At 36.9% G+C, this 18,757-nt stretch overlaps 2 protein-coding genes across 5 annotated transcripts; both read left to right on the forward strand.

The window, feature by feature from the left end:
- Positions 1 to 191: 191 nt before the first annotated feature.
- LOC129567376 (protein mothers against dpp) lies at positions 192 to 12,385 on the forward strand. Of its 4 annotated transcripts, none has more exons than XM_055444201.1 (3): positions 192 to 528; positions 9,642 to 9,948; positions 10,032 to 12,385. In XM_055444201.1, exons 2-3 carry the CDS (start codon positions 9,682 to 9,684, stop codon positions 11,133 to 11,135), a joined length of 1,371 nt encoding a protein of 456 aa, XP_055300176.1. In that variant the 5' UTR covers positions 192 to 528; positions 9,642 to 9,681; the 3' UTR covers positions 11,136 to 12,385. The 4 variants fall into 4 exon arrangements, with proteins under 4 accessions (XP_055300176.1, XP_055300175.1, XP_055300173.1 ...); XM_055444200.1 differs by lacking the exon at positions 192 to 528 and adding an exon at positions 2,534 to 2,945; XM_055444198.1 differs by lacking the exon at positions 192 to 528 and adding an exon at positions 2,534 to 2,782.
- Positions 11,770 to 18,712, forward strand: LOC129567375 (isoleucine--tRNA ligase, cytoplasmic). Its single transcript, XM_055444196.1, has 5 exons — positions 11,770 to 13,738; positions 13,856 to 14,093; positions 14,424 to 14,731; positions 14,903 to 16,827; positions 16,955 to 18,712. The coding sequence occupies exons 2-5, from the start codon at positions 13,897 to 13,899 to the stop codon at positions 18,383 to 18,385; spliced, it is 3,861 nt and encodes a 1,286-aa protein (XP_055300171.1). The 5' UTR covers positions 11,770 to 13,738; positions 13,856 to 13,896; the 3' UTR covers positions 18,386 to 18,712.
- Positions 18,713 to 18,757: the final 45 nt, after the last annotated feature.

The following is an 18,757-nucleotide window of genomic DNA, read 5'->3' on the forward strand; positions in this document are numbered from 1 at the left end:
GAATTTGACAAAACATAAGCGACAACACTTGTTCATTCCTTTTGACCACACAATACAAGTGCACACAAAGCGATTCACGAATGTTTTGGTATGTACATTTTTATCACTCGTACATGAAGGAATTGGTGTGCTGTGCGCACACATGTATGTGTACGTGCGGTGTGTTTGTGATGATGACAACAACGATAGTTGTAGTGGTGAAAGAGTAAAACACGATTGAAAGAACCGAGTGATGTGAGAAGAGGAAAAAAAAACGGTTGCAGACGATATGAATAGTAAAAGCCAAGACACGGAACCGTCAACTTTATGTATTTGTACTGCTGTGTGCCTTAAGTCACTTGATTTTTTTTTTCATCGTTCGTTCATCGTTTATGAACTTCTGCTGTCTATCAGTGCATTAGTTTGTGTCAAAATTGACCAAACTTTCATTCTGTTCACTTTTTGGAATACAAATCAACACATTTTTGGTGGTAAACAAACGGATTCTGTGGATTAAAATAAATACTTTCAAATCAAGTGTTGAGTTGAGTAAGTAAAAAAAAATTTGATGGTTTATTTGTTGAATGTGATTTGCGTGTTTTGATGAAACGATTTTTGGTCATAGAAAAATAGAATGCAAACAAAAAAAGAAGAATAAATCAGTGAAAATTCAAACTAAAGTGATAACATATAAAAACAGAACGGTTGAGATCGTGATATTGGTTTTTTTGTCAATTTTTTTTTTTATTGAAAACGGGTTAAACCACATTTGGGCAAGTCATTAAAGGCTACACACAGAAGAAAAAAAAACGTCAAAATACGAAGGAAATTCCTTTCAAAAATCAATTTATTTAGTTCTTGCTCTTCTTATTTGTTTTGTTAAAAGCACTCAATTGCAGCTGCACAATTATCATATGACTCGAACGCATTATCGTCGATCAATTGAAATCTGATACACATCATTCAATCAATTGAATTGGATCAAAATCATTCGAATAAATCAAAGGCAAATGAAACAAAGATGCCCGTAGTTCATGTTTTGACACCATTTTTTTCATAGTTTTTTCTTTTCTTTCTTCAGCCATCGTTCATAACGTGTGTTTGCTTCTCTTTCGCACGCCAGTTGACTTCATGTGTAGTGTATGAACTGGTTTGAGAGCGAGAAAGAGAGAATGACGAATAAAGTTGAAGACGAAGGAAAAAAAAAATGCAAAATAACTACATTGAAAGCCAGGATTGATTGTGTGAGCTGAGCGAATCAGGCAACACTCGTTCGTATCCACATATTCAATCGTATAGTTGAAATCGTCCTCTCTTTTTCCTCCATATAACAACTGTTTCACGCGAATCATGCGCACACCACAATTTTACACCTACAACTCCAATCGTAGCTCCACCGAATCGCGCTCTCTCGCGCTCGTATGTGTGATCATCATCATCATCATCATTCATATGTCTATCGTGTGTCGCTCTTCTATCTCGTGCATGAACATTTCGACCGACACCAAATGCCACTGACTTCGATTTTTGTTATAGTTGTTGCTTTTCGAGCATTTCTCTCTTCACGCTGTATTTTGTTCCTTTTCGTTGAACTTTTCTCGCTTCGTTATTGTTGTTGTTGTTGTTGTTGTCGTCGTCGTTTTTTTTCTCTGCTGTGGCCAATATGAATGTATCTTTCTCTCACTTTGAAGGCGCTCGACATACTCACATAACAACACAGGCAATGTGTTCCCCGTACGCACTACACACATGCACCGCATATGTCTAGCTTTTCGGCGGAATAAAGAATGTGTGTTTTTAATACTTATACAGAGAGAAAATCCAACGAGAAAGAGGAAGAAAACCATAAAGTGAACGAGCACAGCAGCAAGTTGAGCAACTTGTGGCGACGATAACATAGAATTCTGTGAATTTTAAAACGCTGAAAACTTCTCTCGCTCATTCTCTCTCTCTCTCTTTTTCTCTTGATGTCAGACGACAACATACACAGAGAGCGCACACCATCACTAAAAAGATCGCATAGATTGGTTACGTTAACACACATAACATACAGGGATATCGACAAGTTCTCTCTCTCTCTCTGTTCCGTAACACCACTAAATGAATATGATTCATGTCATTGATATGGCAAAACATTTTTTTTTCAAAAATGATCTCTTGAAAAATGCTGATAATGATTGATTGCAACACAATGAACCTAAAAAGTATTCGATTTTACGAATTCCATTGACTCAATCTTCCATGATATGCTCAATCTTCCATCTCAAACTCATCAATCATCGATTATTTTTTTTCGAAATGATTTGCAAAAACGAAACTTCCGTAAAAATGATCGTTTTTTTTTTTTTTCAAAGATCACCCCAAATTTTGCTGATCACAATAAATTCTTGGCTAGAACAGGAATTTCAAATTTGAAAATTTTTACTCGACACACAACCATAATCAATTCACAACTATCATCATTCAATGCGAGATGCAGTGTGTGTGCGCTTCATGAGCCCCCTGTAGATTGAAGCTCTTACAAAAGATGTGAAGAAAAATCGCTGTTTGTCGCCCGTTGTCAGTCAGTGTGATTGTTGCTGTGCTTCGCGTACAAAGTCAAAACCGTACATATTGAATCCGAACATCGCATAAATAAACTGCGTTAATGAATTTTCCTATAATTTATTGTCGGATTCATTCGGAGAGTGTCGTTGTTTTTAACTCAATCCATTTACTTAAATAAAAAAATTAATAAAAATACAAGACGGACAAAAAAGAACCGAAACCGAAATATAATCAAAACAAACGTTTGATAAAAAAGGTAAACAACATTTTCGCTGACGAAATACAGTCGTCAGCTTGAAATCATCTAAAAAAGATAATTGTTGCAATCAGTTGAAAATGTTTGTTGTTATCAGTGAAAATCGCTCAAGTGATTACTCAATTTGTATAAATTGTCTCACACACAGGGTTGAAAAGTGAGTGTGAGTATCATCAGAGAAGAGGGAAAAAGCATTCAATTTTTTTTTTGAATGACTCAATACTTGAAAAAGATAATGAAATGTGAAGAAGCAAAAAATCGTCGGTGCCAAATATTTCACGTGTCCGAGAGATTTTGGTCGAGAGTATGTGCGTGTGTATATATGACAAAGAGCCTTTTCTCGAAAAAAAAAATAACGTATGTAGCGCAACCTAGAGCAAGAGGGAGAGAAAGAGAGAGAGAGAGAGAGAGTCCATAAAAATTGTGCGTGAAGCATTTTTTTTTATCTTTTTGTTTTCCTTTCCGTTTGGTTCAAAATTCGTTCTTCTTTTTTCGGGTCGGTCAATCAAAAGTGAATAATGAAAACAAATGTAATGTAGAAAATATGCTTGAAAAGCAAAGATTTGTGTCGCCTCTCTAGTCTAGTGTGCCCCCAGTCAGGCCATAGCACCAACATATTACATATATATAGCATACGTTCAAGAAATAATTGACCGAACACAAAACATACGGAGGAAAAAATAAAGATGAAAAGTTGATGAAAAAGATTTAAAATGAAGTAGAAAAAATAAAAAGAGTAAAAACAAAGATCAATGCACAAACGCACGAATCGAATGCAGGCAAAGTGCTGTGCTGTACGGTGTGTGTGTGTGTGTGTGCAGTGAATTGTCTTGGTATACAGTGCAACACAAAAAGGAAGCAGCAGTAATACAAAGACGCAACACAAGGCACCGGCGACAAGTAAAAAAATCCAATAGAGTGAGATAGACACTAAAACACACACTTCACGAGAAAAACAAAACCAAAACGACGGGAGCTAAAAGGAAAAAAAAATAACAACAACAACAACAACGCAGCAATAAAAACCGACCGAATGAATCGACCAGATTAAAATGAAAACGAACGAAACAAAAAAGAGCTGAGCTGAACTGAAGCAAGGCAGCCGCAGCAGCGATGGCAGTGCAACAGTGCAGCAACGAAAAATGTACAAGAAGAAAAACGCACAGAACATAGATATTCCGTGTGCGAGTGCACGGCCAAAGTGTAATTTTCTTCGAGTACTTAGCATAGCACAAAACGAATCTAATGAAAACAAGCTCACAACCCGACCAAACGAACGGCCCGACCGACCAAAAACACCATGTATTTTATTGTACGTTGCGCTCACTCGGCTGCCTTGCTCTCTGTCATTCATATGCACTCCACACATTTATGTGTAGGCTTCGAGATTCGATTGTGCCTTTGATTTGCTTTTTTTCTCTCTCGCTTCTTTCAACGTTCTCGTTGTGTATTTGTAGATCGCGTAATATAGCAACAAAACAATACGAATACATTCCATATTTTCATTCGTTCGTTCGTTGGTGCCTTATTTTATTCACTCGTTTGCATTCCGAACAAGACTGCACTTCACATATATATATATATGTACATATATCCGAAAGACAGAAAATGAAATGAAACACGAAATGAAACAGAGAGAAAGAGTGAAGAAAAAAGAAGAAAAACCAGTGCAATTCAATGGTGTTGCTTGTTCTTCTCTCGTTGTTTATTTAGTTCGTTTAGGTTCGATGTTGTTTAGGTTCTTTTTTTTCCTCTCTACATATATTTGTCTTCTATTTCCACTCCATAAGTTGCATGTTTAAAAGCCATAGGAACAGTGCATAATGTCTATACTTTAATTCATATTCTCATTCATGTCACGAATACTGCGGAATATGTTCCGATATCAGGACGGAAAAAACCAACAAACATACCTCTTTTTTTAAAAAAAACCATTTTGAAAATGCATCTATCGTGGTTGCACGCATTCGCCCATTTCCTTTCAATTTTATCGATTGTTGAGATAGAGTTGTGTGTATGCATTGTTGGTCCCTTTTAAACAGCAGTTTTTCACTTTTTTCCACTTCCAAACCGTATGGTTTATTTTGGCTGCCATTTCCAGTCAATTTTAAATGTAGAGAGATATAGAGAAAAAGAGAAAGAGAGAGAAAAAGAGAGACCAAAACTCGATATTTGTTTTTGACTTTGATGGTATTTTTTACGATGAAAAATGGTGTGAAGGTATCAAATCGATCGTAAATTCTCAAGTGTGAATTATCAGATGGAATTTACGATGAATTCTAACCGACTCATTCGAAGATCCACTTCAACATTTTATCAACTTAAACCAAACATCCTACAGTTGTGAATCTAATCGTCTCAAATTGATTTGTACGGCTTTTTTACCAGAAACCCATATGACTCAATGTGGCATTTTTATATCGAATTCCGAAAATTAAAAACACTCATAAAACCATTTTTGCATGTTCTCTCCTCGCATCTATTTTCTGTATGAGTTCAAAGAAAAACATGGATTTCTCCTTATTAAACAACATGTTAGGCAATAATATGTGTATAGTGTGTGCGGAGAGCGAAAACACGACGACCATACGATAACATATGAGAGAAGCTAATATGCGTGAAGCTAAGGAGGCCAAATGATACCTATACCGATACATACACACACGCACATAATTCACGAAAATTGCGATGAGAAGAGCAGCAACAAATAAGACACACTCTTCGATCGAGAGCTGAAACAGAAAGTTCAAGAAAAAAAAAAGGCACAGAAGAAGTGAGCTCATACACACATTGCCATCCATTTGTTGTATAATACATATATGTGACGGAAAGAACGGATCAGTTCGACGAACAGAAAAAAAAGTAGTGTGTGTCATTTCATAAGCGCAAATACACAGGCCAAAAAGAGACAAATAACTTTTTTTTTAAAAATATTATTGGTGGCAAGACGCACAAAATTCAAGTCAAACGAATCGAACGCTGAAAAATAAAACATTTTATACATGTTTAACTCATAAATACACCGAAATCGAATGAAACGACGTATCAAATGAGCTCGCGCGCGCGCGCGCGAGGCCAAGAGTGAAACAAGTTCATACGCGACATCACACACAATTCGCGCACAAAAATATATATACATATGCGTCATGGCTTCTTTCTCTCGCTCGCTCGAGAGTGTTTATCAAACGTTTACAGAAATGGATTGTTTTCGAAACGCGCTTTCGAGCTTGGATTTTTCTATATAAGTGTATATCTGCACATTTATTCCTTGGACATTTTTGTTTGTTGTTTCGTTTTCTTTCGTTCATCCGTGGCTATTGTTATATAGTTACTGTACATTTGTATTGTTTCCATCCACTCTCCAAGTGAAACGAAACAGATAGAGAGAGAGAGAGAGAGAGAGAGAGAGAGAGAGAGAGAGAGAGGGCGAAAAAAAGAAATGGCAAACAAAAACGGCAAAACGTGTGTGCAAATATCGTTTGTACTTCTATGACTTATGCTGTTGCAATGCTTAATCGTTTTTTCTGCTGAAAAAAAAAGAAAGACAAAAAAATGTACTTGTGAGCCGTAGGAAATCCTTAACGATCGACTTGAACGAACTAAGCAACAAATACACAATAAGCAGATAATCAAGCCAAGTGTGTGTTTTGTGTTGCTGTTGTCATCTTTTTGTTCATTATGATTGTTCGTGTCATTCGGTGAAACGAGAATTTCTATGAATTGTCCTTTTTTTCCAAACATAAAACGGCACAGAAGAGAGAGGAAAAAATGCAAAATAAGGCGACAGACCCTCGATGCATGCGTGAGCATGCGTTCGAAAACAAGTTCAAACTGAAAATAATTACACATAATGCGTTGTGTTTCAAGGCAAAAAAAAAAAAATGTACGCACTCATTTATGGCTCTTTGTTCCATTCTGCTCAGTGGTGTGCGCTATGCTGTGCTCTGTGTGCGGAGCGCCCCAAAATGCCAACATAATTTGTATTCATAGGAAATTTGTTTTAGTGAATTTTTATCGATCGCACTACGGAGTGGAGAATAGGGAAAATTTATAGTTTATTGCGATGCATTTTAATTTGAATGGCGTTAGCAAAACACGCAGAGAGCAGCAGCAAGCCGAATATAAAGAGATAGAAGCGGAAAAAAGGGGGAAACATGTCCTCCTATTGAATATTGAAGATGTAATGAAAACGATACTATTCGTTACGACATTAGTTTGAATAAAAGCATTCCACTTGTTCGGCTCTATCTCTCGTTTCCTATTTTGCCTATCGCTTCGTTGGACGCACATTATTCATTCGCTTTCGTTCCATGAACTGCATAAAAACGTCAATACATCATAATTATCTACATTGATGGCGTGGGGTTGATTTGATTTCGCAACATACATACAATGCAAACCGAACAATTCATACACAACGACAATTCATCCGCCGCGGCCGTGCTTCGCTCATGAATAGGAACGTTGTACGCTAAGAGGGGAGCTAAATGTTTCATGTTTACATTTATTCTTTAGTGATTTCCATTGCGAGCTATTTTGCGCGCGCGTTCACTGTATTCATATCGAATTTCATATACATATTAATACTGTGGGGTCTTGGTGTAATGTGTATACTGTATAGTTTTCTTTGCGTTGCTTCTTCTTCTTCTTCTTTTCCATTGTGTAATGAAAAGTTTTGCGAACCTATTTATTTTGCGTAGTGTGATGACGCTGCTACTATAGCAGCAATTGTCACACAAATGGCAATAGCGTAAAGCGCGCACAAGAAAAGCAACAACAACAGCAAACAAACAAAAAATAGAACCTCAGTTGCTTTGGCTTTGAGCCGCACAATACACATTCAAATCGATTAGTTGATTCGAAAAACTCAAAACTAGTACATCGCGAACTGTCGACTGTTGCCAACATAATTTGATAGGAGTTCTCTGTCACTCGTCGCTCATCTGGTTTCCATTTACGTTCTGTTCGAAATTCAGTTATCGTTGTTGTTCGTAATAATTGTGTACAGCGTTGTTATTTTGTGCTTTGTTTTAGTTGTGCCTGCATTTGATTTTTTCCGATTCGTACACACGGCCTTTTGCTCAAGTGTCAGTTACGGTTGTAATTTGTGAGTAGCATTTTTCTTTTCTATTCTTCTTCTTCGTTTCCATTTTTTTTTCTCTCTTCGAGTGTGTGTATATTTTTTCTGTGCTGTTTTGCCATTCAAACGTAAACAACAATGGCAAATATATAATTTTCTAAGTGAACCACATCGTAGTGTATCATTTGCTAAATCGACTTAATTACTTTGCAATTATTTCCTACTGTTTGTGTGTGCGAGAGAGAGAGAGAGCGCGCTCGCCCGCTCGATTGCCATTGCAACACCGAAAAAGCACTGAAAGCCCTCGAAACTCAACTAAATTGTAGTATCGCGGCGATACCATACAAATCTGATATTATTAGTGAAATGTAATCACTTGGACAGAATTGTCTTTTCACAAATAGTTGTAATCAAATCAAAATGAAACCATTTAAATATAATGGACTCTCAACGCAACAGCCAATACAGTGCCAATTGCGAGTGTCGTTTTTGTTCCTCCATGCACAGGGTTAACCACATGCAATTCATACTCGCCCAACAAAAGCTCATTTAATTAATGATTTCACTTTTTATTCGCATTCAGATTTAGAAAAGAATAAATCATTATTTTCCAAATGGTTTCCTAATTTCATGTTCCACTTTTAGAGGCTGAAAATTGAATTATAAATCATAAATTAATGTAAAATATAAGCTTCATTGCAAAATCATGTTTTTTTTTCTGTTGACTGTTTTTTTCCCTCTATTTTTAAACGCATTATTTGTTATTGGCTTGTTTAGTTTGTTTCAATATTCATTTTCTATTACTTGTTGGCGAAAAATGTTGTTATTTCCGCTGGAATCGCGATTTAACACCAAAACAACACAATTCAATCTTTGTCCAAACAGAAAAATATCAGTCGTATTTCGGAGAAAATACGATGAATTTCAAAGGAAACGCATGCTGTTGTCCCATTGATAAAGCATGAAGAATAAAAACAAAATATCAATCGAGTGAGATAATTTGCTTGTTTGTCGTTGTGCGTTGATGAATTTCTTTGGAAATTCCCCACACACGCCATTCAATAAGCATGCTATACTCATAGTTCTAATGTATTTGGTGACATTTCTCGATTAAATAACTCATTTTTTCGAAGAATTTCACAATCAAATGCATTTGAATCATCAACATATCAGTTTTAATGAAAGTGCCTCACAACAATCGACGTACAAGTCAATTATTTTGAAATTGGCACAATTTCTTTGAATAGTTCTCGAAACAAAAAAAAATCTTCTTTATATTATTCTTCTATTCTAACCGTGGTGAAAAAAAAATCAATTTCTAATTTTCAATTTGATTCTCAATTTAGAATATAATTTCATCTTTTGAATTATTTTCAAAGAACACACAGAAGAATTCAATGGAAATAAGCAAAACTAATCGATTCATTCGATTTAAATGAAAACAGAAATCCAATTAAAATACCAGATCAGACAACAACAACAGCGGTTTTTTTCCACTGAAATTTCGTCTATTTGAAGTGTTCAGAAAAGAATTTGATATGAATTCTTTATCGATGACTCACCTAGTGGATGATTATCAAAATAGAGCTAATTTTAGTTGCATTTTTATTGCTTCCTTAGCCAAAACTCGTTAATTTTATCCCATTCCACTCATTTTTCTATCTCACGTTCATTTCATCCGTCTGAGATGAGAAAAAACCACTAATAAAAATTACAAATTTATCGTTTAATAATCCGCAATATTAATGCAATTTCCGCTCTGATCTCATTTCATTTTAGGTGTTGTTTCCAAGAGAATCATAAAATTTAGGACGCAACCATGGAAACCGAAGATGTTGAATCTTCGCACAGTACAATGTCAAGCTTGAATAGCTTATTCTCGTTCACCAGTCCGGCCGTGAAAAAGTTGCTTGGATGGAAACAGGGTGATGAAGAGGAGAAATGGGCCGAAAAGGCTGTTGACAGTTTGGTGAAAAAGTTGAAAAAACGCAAGGGTGCAATTGAAGATTTGGAACGTGCTTTATCATCACCGGGAATGCCGTCGAAATGTGTAACAATCCCTAGATCGCTGGACGGACGATTACAGGTAAGTGAATGCCATCAACATTACATTCAATCACAATGCTCTGTTTCAAACAAACTAATGAAAATGGTTAAATCTTCACGTAGGTCTCACATCGCAAAGGATTACCACACGTTATTTACTGTCGCGTATGGCGTTGGCCCGATTTACAATCTCATCATGAACTAAAACCGATCGAATCTTGCCAGTTTCCATTCAGTGCAAAACAAAAAGAAGTCTGCATCAATCCGTATCATTATAAGCGTGTTGAGAGTCCGGTGTTGCCACCCGTATTGGTGCCACGTCATTCGGAATTTGCACCGGGCCATTCGTTGCTCCCATTTCAACAAGTGAACGAACCGAATATGCCACACAATGTTAGTTATTCCCAAATGTCAAATCAGAATTTCGTGAATCAAAATAGCCCGACGAGTCCGACTATGTCGTCGGTGTCATCAGTGAATTCGAATCCAAACAGTCCATATGGTATTTCATTACCGGAAACACCGCCACCCGCCTATGGCCTATCGGATGATGCAAATTCCAACAATGCTGACCAGCCAATGGACACAACCAATCCGAATCCGGGCCATGTGCAAATCAGCTATCAAGAACCACCGTTTTGGGCATCGATTGCCTACTATGAACTCAATTGCCGCGTTGGCGAAGCGTTCCGTTGCAATTCACTGTCGGTAATCATTGACGGTTTTACAAATCCCTCAAACAATTCCGATCGCTTTTGCTTGGGCCAATTGAGTAATGTGAATCGCAACAGTACAATTGAGAATACACGTCGTCACATTGGCAAGGGAGCGCACGTGTATTTCGTGCGCGGTGAAGTGTTTGTCGAATGTCTGTCGGATTCAGCGATTTTCGTACAGAGTCGCATGTGCAATCATCATCACAATTTCCATTCAAGCACCGTGTGCAAAATTCCACCCGGTTGCTCGCTGAAAATCTTCAACAATTCGGAATTTGCAACGTTGCTATCGCAGGCCGTTAATCATGGCTACGAATCGGTGTTTGAGCTCACCAAAATGTGCACGATTCGTATGAGTTTTGTAAAGGGTTGGGGTGCCGAATATCATCGACAGGATGTTACTTCAACACCTTGCTGGGTGGAGATTCATCTGCACGGACCGTTGCAATGGCTCGACAAAGTTCTCACACAAATGGACTCACCGATCAATGCAATCAGCTCGGTGTCCTAAGGAAAAACACACATACATCTCACGCTCCAACCCACCACCAGCGGCGTTAATAATATTCGATTGAGAGAGAGAATTAGCAGTTAATTAAATATAGACATGTAAGAGTGTTTCGACGTTGGTTAAACAATGTCTACGCGCGTCTCTACGTAAATACGAATTGTTTGTTGTATACAACAACAACACGCACTTATTTGATTTTTGGCATTCGACAAATGTGTAGAATTTTTTGTTGTTGTTATTGTTGAAAGAAAGTGGACCAACAATCACACTATATAAAAAAGAGTCCACACTTAGAATCTTACAATGGATTTGCAAGAAACGAAAAAACCCGAATGAAAAAAAAAAAAAAATTGTGAATGTCTTACCTAGTTTTAAGAGCATGTATTTTGTGTACTGAACATGAATGAAAAGAAGAGGAAAAAATTAAGGAATAATTTAAAAAATATGTTTGGCTCTCGTACGTTAGGTATTTGCATATGTTTTGCTTGCACAAATTCAAATTTTATACAAAAAAAAAATAGTTTATATTTTTTTTTCGTTTAAAAAAATTTATTTCGTCTCTCCGACGATTTATATTCGGTAGCTAAATTTTATTTGCGAACTTCGGCAGGAGACTTCATTTTTTTTTCTCGATGAGTTCAACAATATTTTTTTTTTTTTCAAATTATTTTTGTGAATTGGTTTTTGAAATCCGTTGACTAATTTAGCAATTTATTTTATCTAAATGATACCAATTAGCCCAAGAGCCTAAACAAATGGAAGAACATTGGGCACACCTGGTTTTATTTTAAGGAAATTTGAGATTAAAAACAGACGAAAAAAAATGAAAAGAAAAAATGGATTTTTTTCTTCGATAAAACAAAAAAAAAAGGCAGAGATATAGAGATATTTAGTCAAAGATGCACCACCCAATGTATACAAAACGATCTCGGCAAAGCAAACTCATTAAATAATCATATAACGAATAGGAGAAGAAAACAAAAACAAAAACCATCTCAAGTTGATGTGCGCCATATTAAATGAAATTTGTCTGTTTAATTCGTTTCTTCAAAGAAAAATGATACTATATCTATAAAATAAATAATAATCTAAAGATGACGAGAGAAAGAGAGAAAAATTGAAAAATATTAACATTAGAAATTGTGCCGATTACATTTACAATTGAAGTGTCTGTTGAAAATTGTAGCTTTGTTTTTTTTTCCGCTATGGAAATGAATAAATTTTCTATATTTTACGCTAAGAAGACAAAACACACACACACCTACACTAATACAATATATAAATGAACAATTAGACAGATACACACACACACACACTACAGCCAGATTGAGAAAAAAAAACGATAATATAAAATGAAAAGAGGCCTCACTCAAAAGTGTACTTTAACTTTGATATTATAAACAAATTGCCTTGCGCTACTGCTTTGTTGTCTTTTACTAGTGTTTAGTGGCCTTCACAGAACAGAAACTTAGTATTTTGAATAAAAACGAACAAAAGTGGTCTTATCTTACTCCAAAAAAAAAAAATTGAAGAAAAAATGAAATACGCCTATAAAATAAACAAGTCTATAGTTTTTTTTAGCCATTCAATTTGCTTCAGTATCGCCTTATAACACACATTGCTGGAACAGTCAATACCAATTATAATTATAATGACAAGATTTTTCTTTGTTAAAAAAAAACAAATAGCTGAAATGTCAAACAAATTTCAATCTTTTAAATTATAAATATTTTTTTTTGCTACCCAAGTGCAGATTTTCTAGACCATTTTCCAGGAATTAACAAAAAATAATAAAGAATTACATTTATTGAACTTTTTTTTTTTCTTGTTCGGCAACACTTTGATGACATAGATACATTTAAAAGATACGCATTAGAATAAATCGCATATTTGCTTCCGCTTGACGTGTTCTAGATTGTAGTGCATTTTCCCAAAATTCAGTGTGTGGCTTATTTAATATATTTGTGGACAAAATGTAATATTTGTTCGATTTAGATTCAGAATTAATGTGAATGCAACGTTTTCTTTTGTCGTTTGGTTCGGAGTAATAAGCATAAAAAAAAGAACCCTCTTTTATTGTAAAGAAATAATTTAAACTCTTCTTCTTTTCGATATACTATAAAATAATATAGGGATTTTTTTTGGCCATAAGAACCATTTTCTAGTTGAATGAAATCTGACATAAAATTCTCGTGCTGTTTGAGCTCAACATTCAAACAGATCCAATCTTTCTTTTTTTTTCCTCTTTTCGAATAAAAAGTCAAATAAATCACAAAAAGTGTAAAGTCTGAAAATTCGGTGCTTTATTTTCCTTGTATATTTTCTTTGGCAAAGTTTCAATTTAATTTCTGTAATAAACCGTGGCAATATTCCATGTCAAAATCACATCATCATTGAAATGTGAAAAGCAACAGCATTTCAAATAAGAATCATTCACTGTGGAATGGATGCGTTCAATGCTCAGTCTGCTAAGGAATATGCCAAAATAACTGTCAGTTGAATGGTGTGTGGTGACAGCTCAACACTATTAATATTGTTGTAAGTGCCGACAATACACGTTTTTCTCTGCTCATATTTCATCATCTCATTGCAGTGAATGAACCGTAAGTACAGCTTGCAATCTGTTTTGTTTACCGAAAGCAACGTGATAACATCGGCATCACAAAAAACGTGGACTTATAATAATTGCACAATTTTTAAATTTATCCAAATCGATTTAGGATTGAAAACTAAAAAGTAGGTTATAAACATACATGTAACAATGGCACCAAGCCCGGTTGAAGCGAATGTGCAAAGCGGTGTTGCAAAATTGAGCACAGAGAAAGGCTCATTTGATGAAGAATTGTATCGTGTTCCAGAGACGATCAGTTTTCCCGACGAAGAAGAGAAGACATTGAAATTCTGGGGCGATAACAAGGTGTTTGAAAAATGTCTGCAGCAATCGAAAGGAAAACCAAAGTAAGAACCATTTATTTGATACCATAGAGAGTGTGCATTGTGTGTAGTAAGGGTATCTTGAAATGAGCCTATGCAAATGCACATGGTTACATTTTCTGATGAAATCTTTGTGTCGTATTGCAAAAAAGCAATCGTCATAAGATTTCACTGCATGAACGATAACATCAATTGGCTCAACTAGCAATACCAAACAATGATTCATATTTCATCGAAATGACGTTGACAATTTTTGCCCGTTTTGATAACGGTTTCATGTTTCCACAGAAATTACGGGTCGTGATCTTTTTAAAATACTGATTTTTTTGTTCGTTTTTCTTCTCTGAATTGTAGCTACACTTTCTACGATGGACCGCCTTTCGCTACGGGATTACCTCATTATGGTCACATTTTGGCCGGAACAATCAAAGATGTAGTAACACGTTATGCACACCAACAAGGCTATCATGTTGAGCGTCGCTTCGGTTGGGATTGTCATGGTCTACCTGTCGAATATGAAATCGATAAAACACTCAACATCCGCGGGCCGGAAGATGTTGCCAAAATGGGCATTGCCGCGTACAACAACGAGTGCCGAAAAATTGTCATGCGTTACGCCAACGAATGGGAACAGATTGTGAATCGAATGGGGCGATGGATTGGTATGTTTAAACTTCTCTTTTCTCTACATTTTTGAATGCTTGTTGCTGTTGTACATTTTCGAATTGAAAAACGAAACAAGCTAATCAAATCAATTCTCTCAACGTTCCTTATGAAAATTCAAAATTAGCCAATCAATTGATAATAATTAATGATTTTCATAAAAACTTCAGATTTTCGTAACGATTACAAAACGCTGTATCCATGGTTTATGGAGTCCATTTGGTGGGTATTCCGTCAGCTGTTCGCCAAAGGTTTAGTGTACCAAGGAGTGAAAGTGATGCCGTATTCAACTGCCTGTACCACTGCTCTGTCAAACTTCGAAAGTGGTCAAAACTACAAAGAAGTCGTTGATCCATTCGTTGTTGTTGGCTTTCCATTGCTAGGACCTCAGTTCAAAGGTGTACAAATGTTGGCTTGGACAACCACTCCATGGACATTGCCATCGAATTTATCGCTTTGTGTCAACCCCGAAATGGTGTATCTTCACATTAAAGAAACGGCAACCGGTGCCGAATACATTCTATCCGAATCGCGAATTGAGAGTGTATTCAAAGATGCTGGCAAATACGAAATCGTAGAAAAATTCAATGGTAAAAAGCTTGACGGATTAAAATACGAACCATTATTCGATTACTTTACTGCATATTCAAAGAAAATGAATGCTCATCGTGTGTTGTGTGATGGATACGTCACAGAAGATTCCGGTACTGGTGTCGTTCATCAAGCGCCATATTTCGGTGAAGACGATTATCGTGTTTGCTTGGTAAATGGCATCATTCAAAAAGACAGCGAAATCATTTGTCCCGTCGATGAATCCGGCCGTTTTGTCGACCCAGTGTCACACTTCCTGGGCCAATACGTTAAGGATGCCGATAAAAATATCATTGCTCATTTGAAAGCCAACGGTCGTTTGATTCAAAGTGGCCAAGTTAAGCATTCGTATCCATACTGCTGGCGTTCAGACACACCACTCATCTACAAGGCCGTTCCATCGTGGTTCATTCGCGTCGAGCAAATGTCACAGCAACTGTTGCAATGCTCATCGCAAACGTATTGGGTGCCCGATTTTGTTAAAGAGAAACGATTCGGCAACTGGTTGCGCGACGCACGTGATTGGGCCGTGTCCCGTAATCGGTACTGGGGCACACCAATTCCGATTTGGATGTCACCCGATGGCGAAGAAATCGTATGCATCGGAAGCATTGCCGAGTTGCAACAGTACACTAAAACTTCAATTACTGACTTGCATCGTGAATCAATCGATGACATTGTTATTCCGTCAAAACGACCGGGCCAACCGCCTCTTCGTCGTATTCCACAGGTGTTTGACTGTTGGTTCGAATCGGGTTCTATGCCTTTCGCACAGCAACACTATCCATTCGAAAATGAGCAGGAATTCAAAAATTGCTTTCCAGCCGACTTCATCGCTGAAGGTATCGATCAGACACGTGGTTGGTTCTACACATTGCTTGTTATTTCAACGGCTCTCTTCAATACGGCGCCATTCAAAAATCTAATTGCCAACGGTTTGGTATTGGCTGCTGATGGCCAAAAGATGTCGAAACGCAAGAAGAACTACCCCGATCCATTGGAGGTGGTGAACAAATATGGTGCCGATGCTCTTCGTTTGTATCTCATCAATTCGCCAGTTGTACGAGCCGAGAATTTGCGCTTCAAAGAGGAAGGTGTACGTGATATTATCAAAGATGTCTTTTTGCCCTGGTATAACGCGTATCGATTCTTATTCCAAAATATTTACCGCTATGTAAAAGATGAATCAACTGCCAATAATCAGTTCCAATTTGATTCAACGGTCGTTGCCGGCGCCACCAATATAATGGACGTTTGGATTCGTTCGTTTAAAGAGTCACTTGTTGAGTTTGTTGCAAAGGAAATGAAAGCATATCGATTGTACACAGTTGTGCCACGTCTCACCAAATTCATCGACCACCTCACCAACTGGTATGTTCGTTTGAATCGTCGCCGTATCAAGGGAGAAGATGGTCTTAAGGATTGTGTTGCATCGTTGAATGTTTTGTTTGATGTTCTGGATACAATGGTTAAAATGATGGCTCCATTCACACCATACCTTTCGGTAAGTAATATTAGTAATTAGTTTGCTTTTCGAAGAATCGTTATCGTTCATTTTGTTTGCTCCATTCATGTTTCATCATTTGCAATCAATAATTAACTCAATCACCGTTTATCGTTCGTATAATTAGGAATTCATGTACCAACGATTGTCGCGATTGAATACACCCAATGAAGTGTCGCCAAAAATACCATCGTCACCGATCAGCGGTGGCGGCAAAGGAAAGAAGAACTCTGTGGCAAAGACTGCATCGTTCGATGGCAGTGTGCATTTGGAAATGATGCCCAAACCAAATCGCGCCTACATCCAGACAACTGTTGAAACGGCTGTGAGTCGCATGCAAAATGTCATTGAATTGGGTCGAGTTTTGCGTGATCGCAAGACAATGCCAATCAAATATCCCGTTCCAAGTGTGATTGTAATCCACAAGAATGAGCAGTATCTCAAGGATATCCAAGCGCTCGAATCATTCGTTTTGGGTGAGCTAAATGCACGTCAATTGATCACATGCGCCGATAAAACACGGTATGGCGTCAAACTGCGCGCCGAACCCGATCACAAAACATTGGGTTTGCGATTGAAGGGTGATTTTAAAGCGGTTATGGCTGCCATCAAGCAATTGACCGATGATCAAATCCAAGCCAACCTTGACAAAGGCTATTTCGAAATATTAAAACATCGCATCGAATTGGAAGAAGTGCGCATCATCTATGCAATGGACGAAAATACAGACTCGAAATATGAAGCACATAGCGACAATGATGTTTTGGTATTGATGGATTTAACACCGACCGAAGAATTACTCTTTGAAGGTGTTGCTCGTGAAATCATCAATCGTATTCAAAAGCTTAAGAAAAAATCACAATTGATTCCAACTGACCCGGTTATTATTTACTACGAAATATCCGATACAAATAGCGATTTGAGTAAAGTGGCCAAATCACATCAAGAGTTCATCGAAGGTGTCATTAAATCACCGTTTTTGCCACTTGATGCGGTCAAAATAGCCAGTGAAGCCTCAACACGTAGTTTCGTTCATGAGGAATGTGATGTTAAGGGAGTCACATTCAAAATCACCATTAGCATGGAAAAGAAAGTGGCCAACGCTGCTGCTGCAGCCGTCGCTGCCACTGCTATGAAATCAACTGCTGGCCCAGCAATAAAACCTGTAGCACGTTGGTTGAACGTCGTCACGAAAATTCAACCGCGTTACTGCTCAACCAGTGCAACTAACCTTGGCACAGTTCTCATTGATGATCCCAATAAAAAGCCATTAACTCTCCATCAACTACGAAACGAAATCGAGCAATTATTTGGGCTGTATCACATGAATTTGTTCTTTGCATGCAACGGAAAGCCGCTTGATTTATCGTCCACGATTGATACAGCCGAAAAACTTAACGGTGAAACGGTGTTCGTGTCAAGCCAACCTGGATACATCGAAACAGATAAGAAACTATTAGCCATGGCTAAAGTACCATTTGTGAAATTTTCCAACGTTACAATTGACGGTTTGCCAAGAACGCTATTACTGGAAAATCCAAAAGGTGAACTGTTATAGAGGTGAGAATGTTAATGTGTTTAAATAAAATTCTTTAACGAGAAAAAAAATATTTAAATCGAAAGAAGAAGGAAAAAAAAAAAACGAATGAAATTTCAACTATTCTTAAAACAATTACACACACTTAAATCCTCAAAAAATGCTATTCAAAATTAGATTGATTGTTTTTTATTTCTGTCTGAAAAATACTTTTTCATAAAAAAAATTGATATTGTTCGAAAATGTCATGCACATTTCGAACACCCATAAAATATATCAAAACATTTCTGTATTTGGCAATAAAATTGCGCCTGTTTTCAATAAAATATCGATTTTGAGCAATAAAAACCTGAAAGCATCGTATTTCTGTGCATTATACTATTCCCTGCCATA

Source organism: Sitodiplosis mosellana, unplaced genomic scaffold (genome assembly GCF_009176505.1).
Source record: "Sitodiplosis mosellana isolate CC-2019 unplaced genomic scaffold, AAFC_SMos_1.0 Smas_scaffold_11, whole genome shotgun sequence".
Taxonomy (NCBI): domain Eukaryota; kingdom Metazoa; phylum Arthropoda; class Insecta; order Diptera; family Cecidomyiidae; genus Sitodiplosis; species Sitodiplosis mosellana.

Coding starts and splice junctions, on each gene's coding strand:
- LOC129567376 (XM_055444201.1), top strand. CDS start 9,682: ATGGAAACCGAAGATGTTGAATCTTCGCACAGTACAATGTCAAGCTTG. Junction 9,949..10,031: donor CGCTGGACGGACGATTACAG/GTAAGTGAATGC, acceptor ATCTTCACGTAG/GTCTCACATCGCAAAGGATT.
- LOC129567375 (XM_055444196.1), top strand. CDS start 13,897: ATGGCACCAAGCCCGGTTGAAGCGAATGTGCAAAGCGGTGTTGCAAAA. Junction 14,094..14,423: donor CAATCGAAAGGAAAACCAAA/GTAAGAACCATT, acceptor TCTGAATTGTAG/CTACACTTTCTACGATGGAC. Junction 16,828..16,954: donor CATTCACACCATACCTTTCG/GTAAGTAATATT, acceptor TCGTATAATTAG/GAATTCATGTACCAACGATT.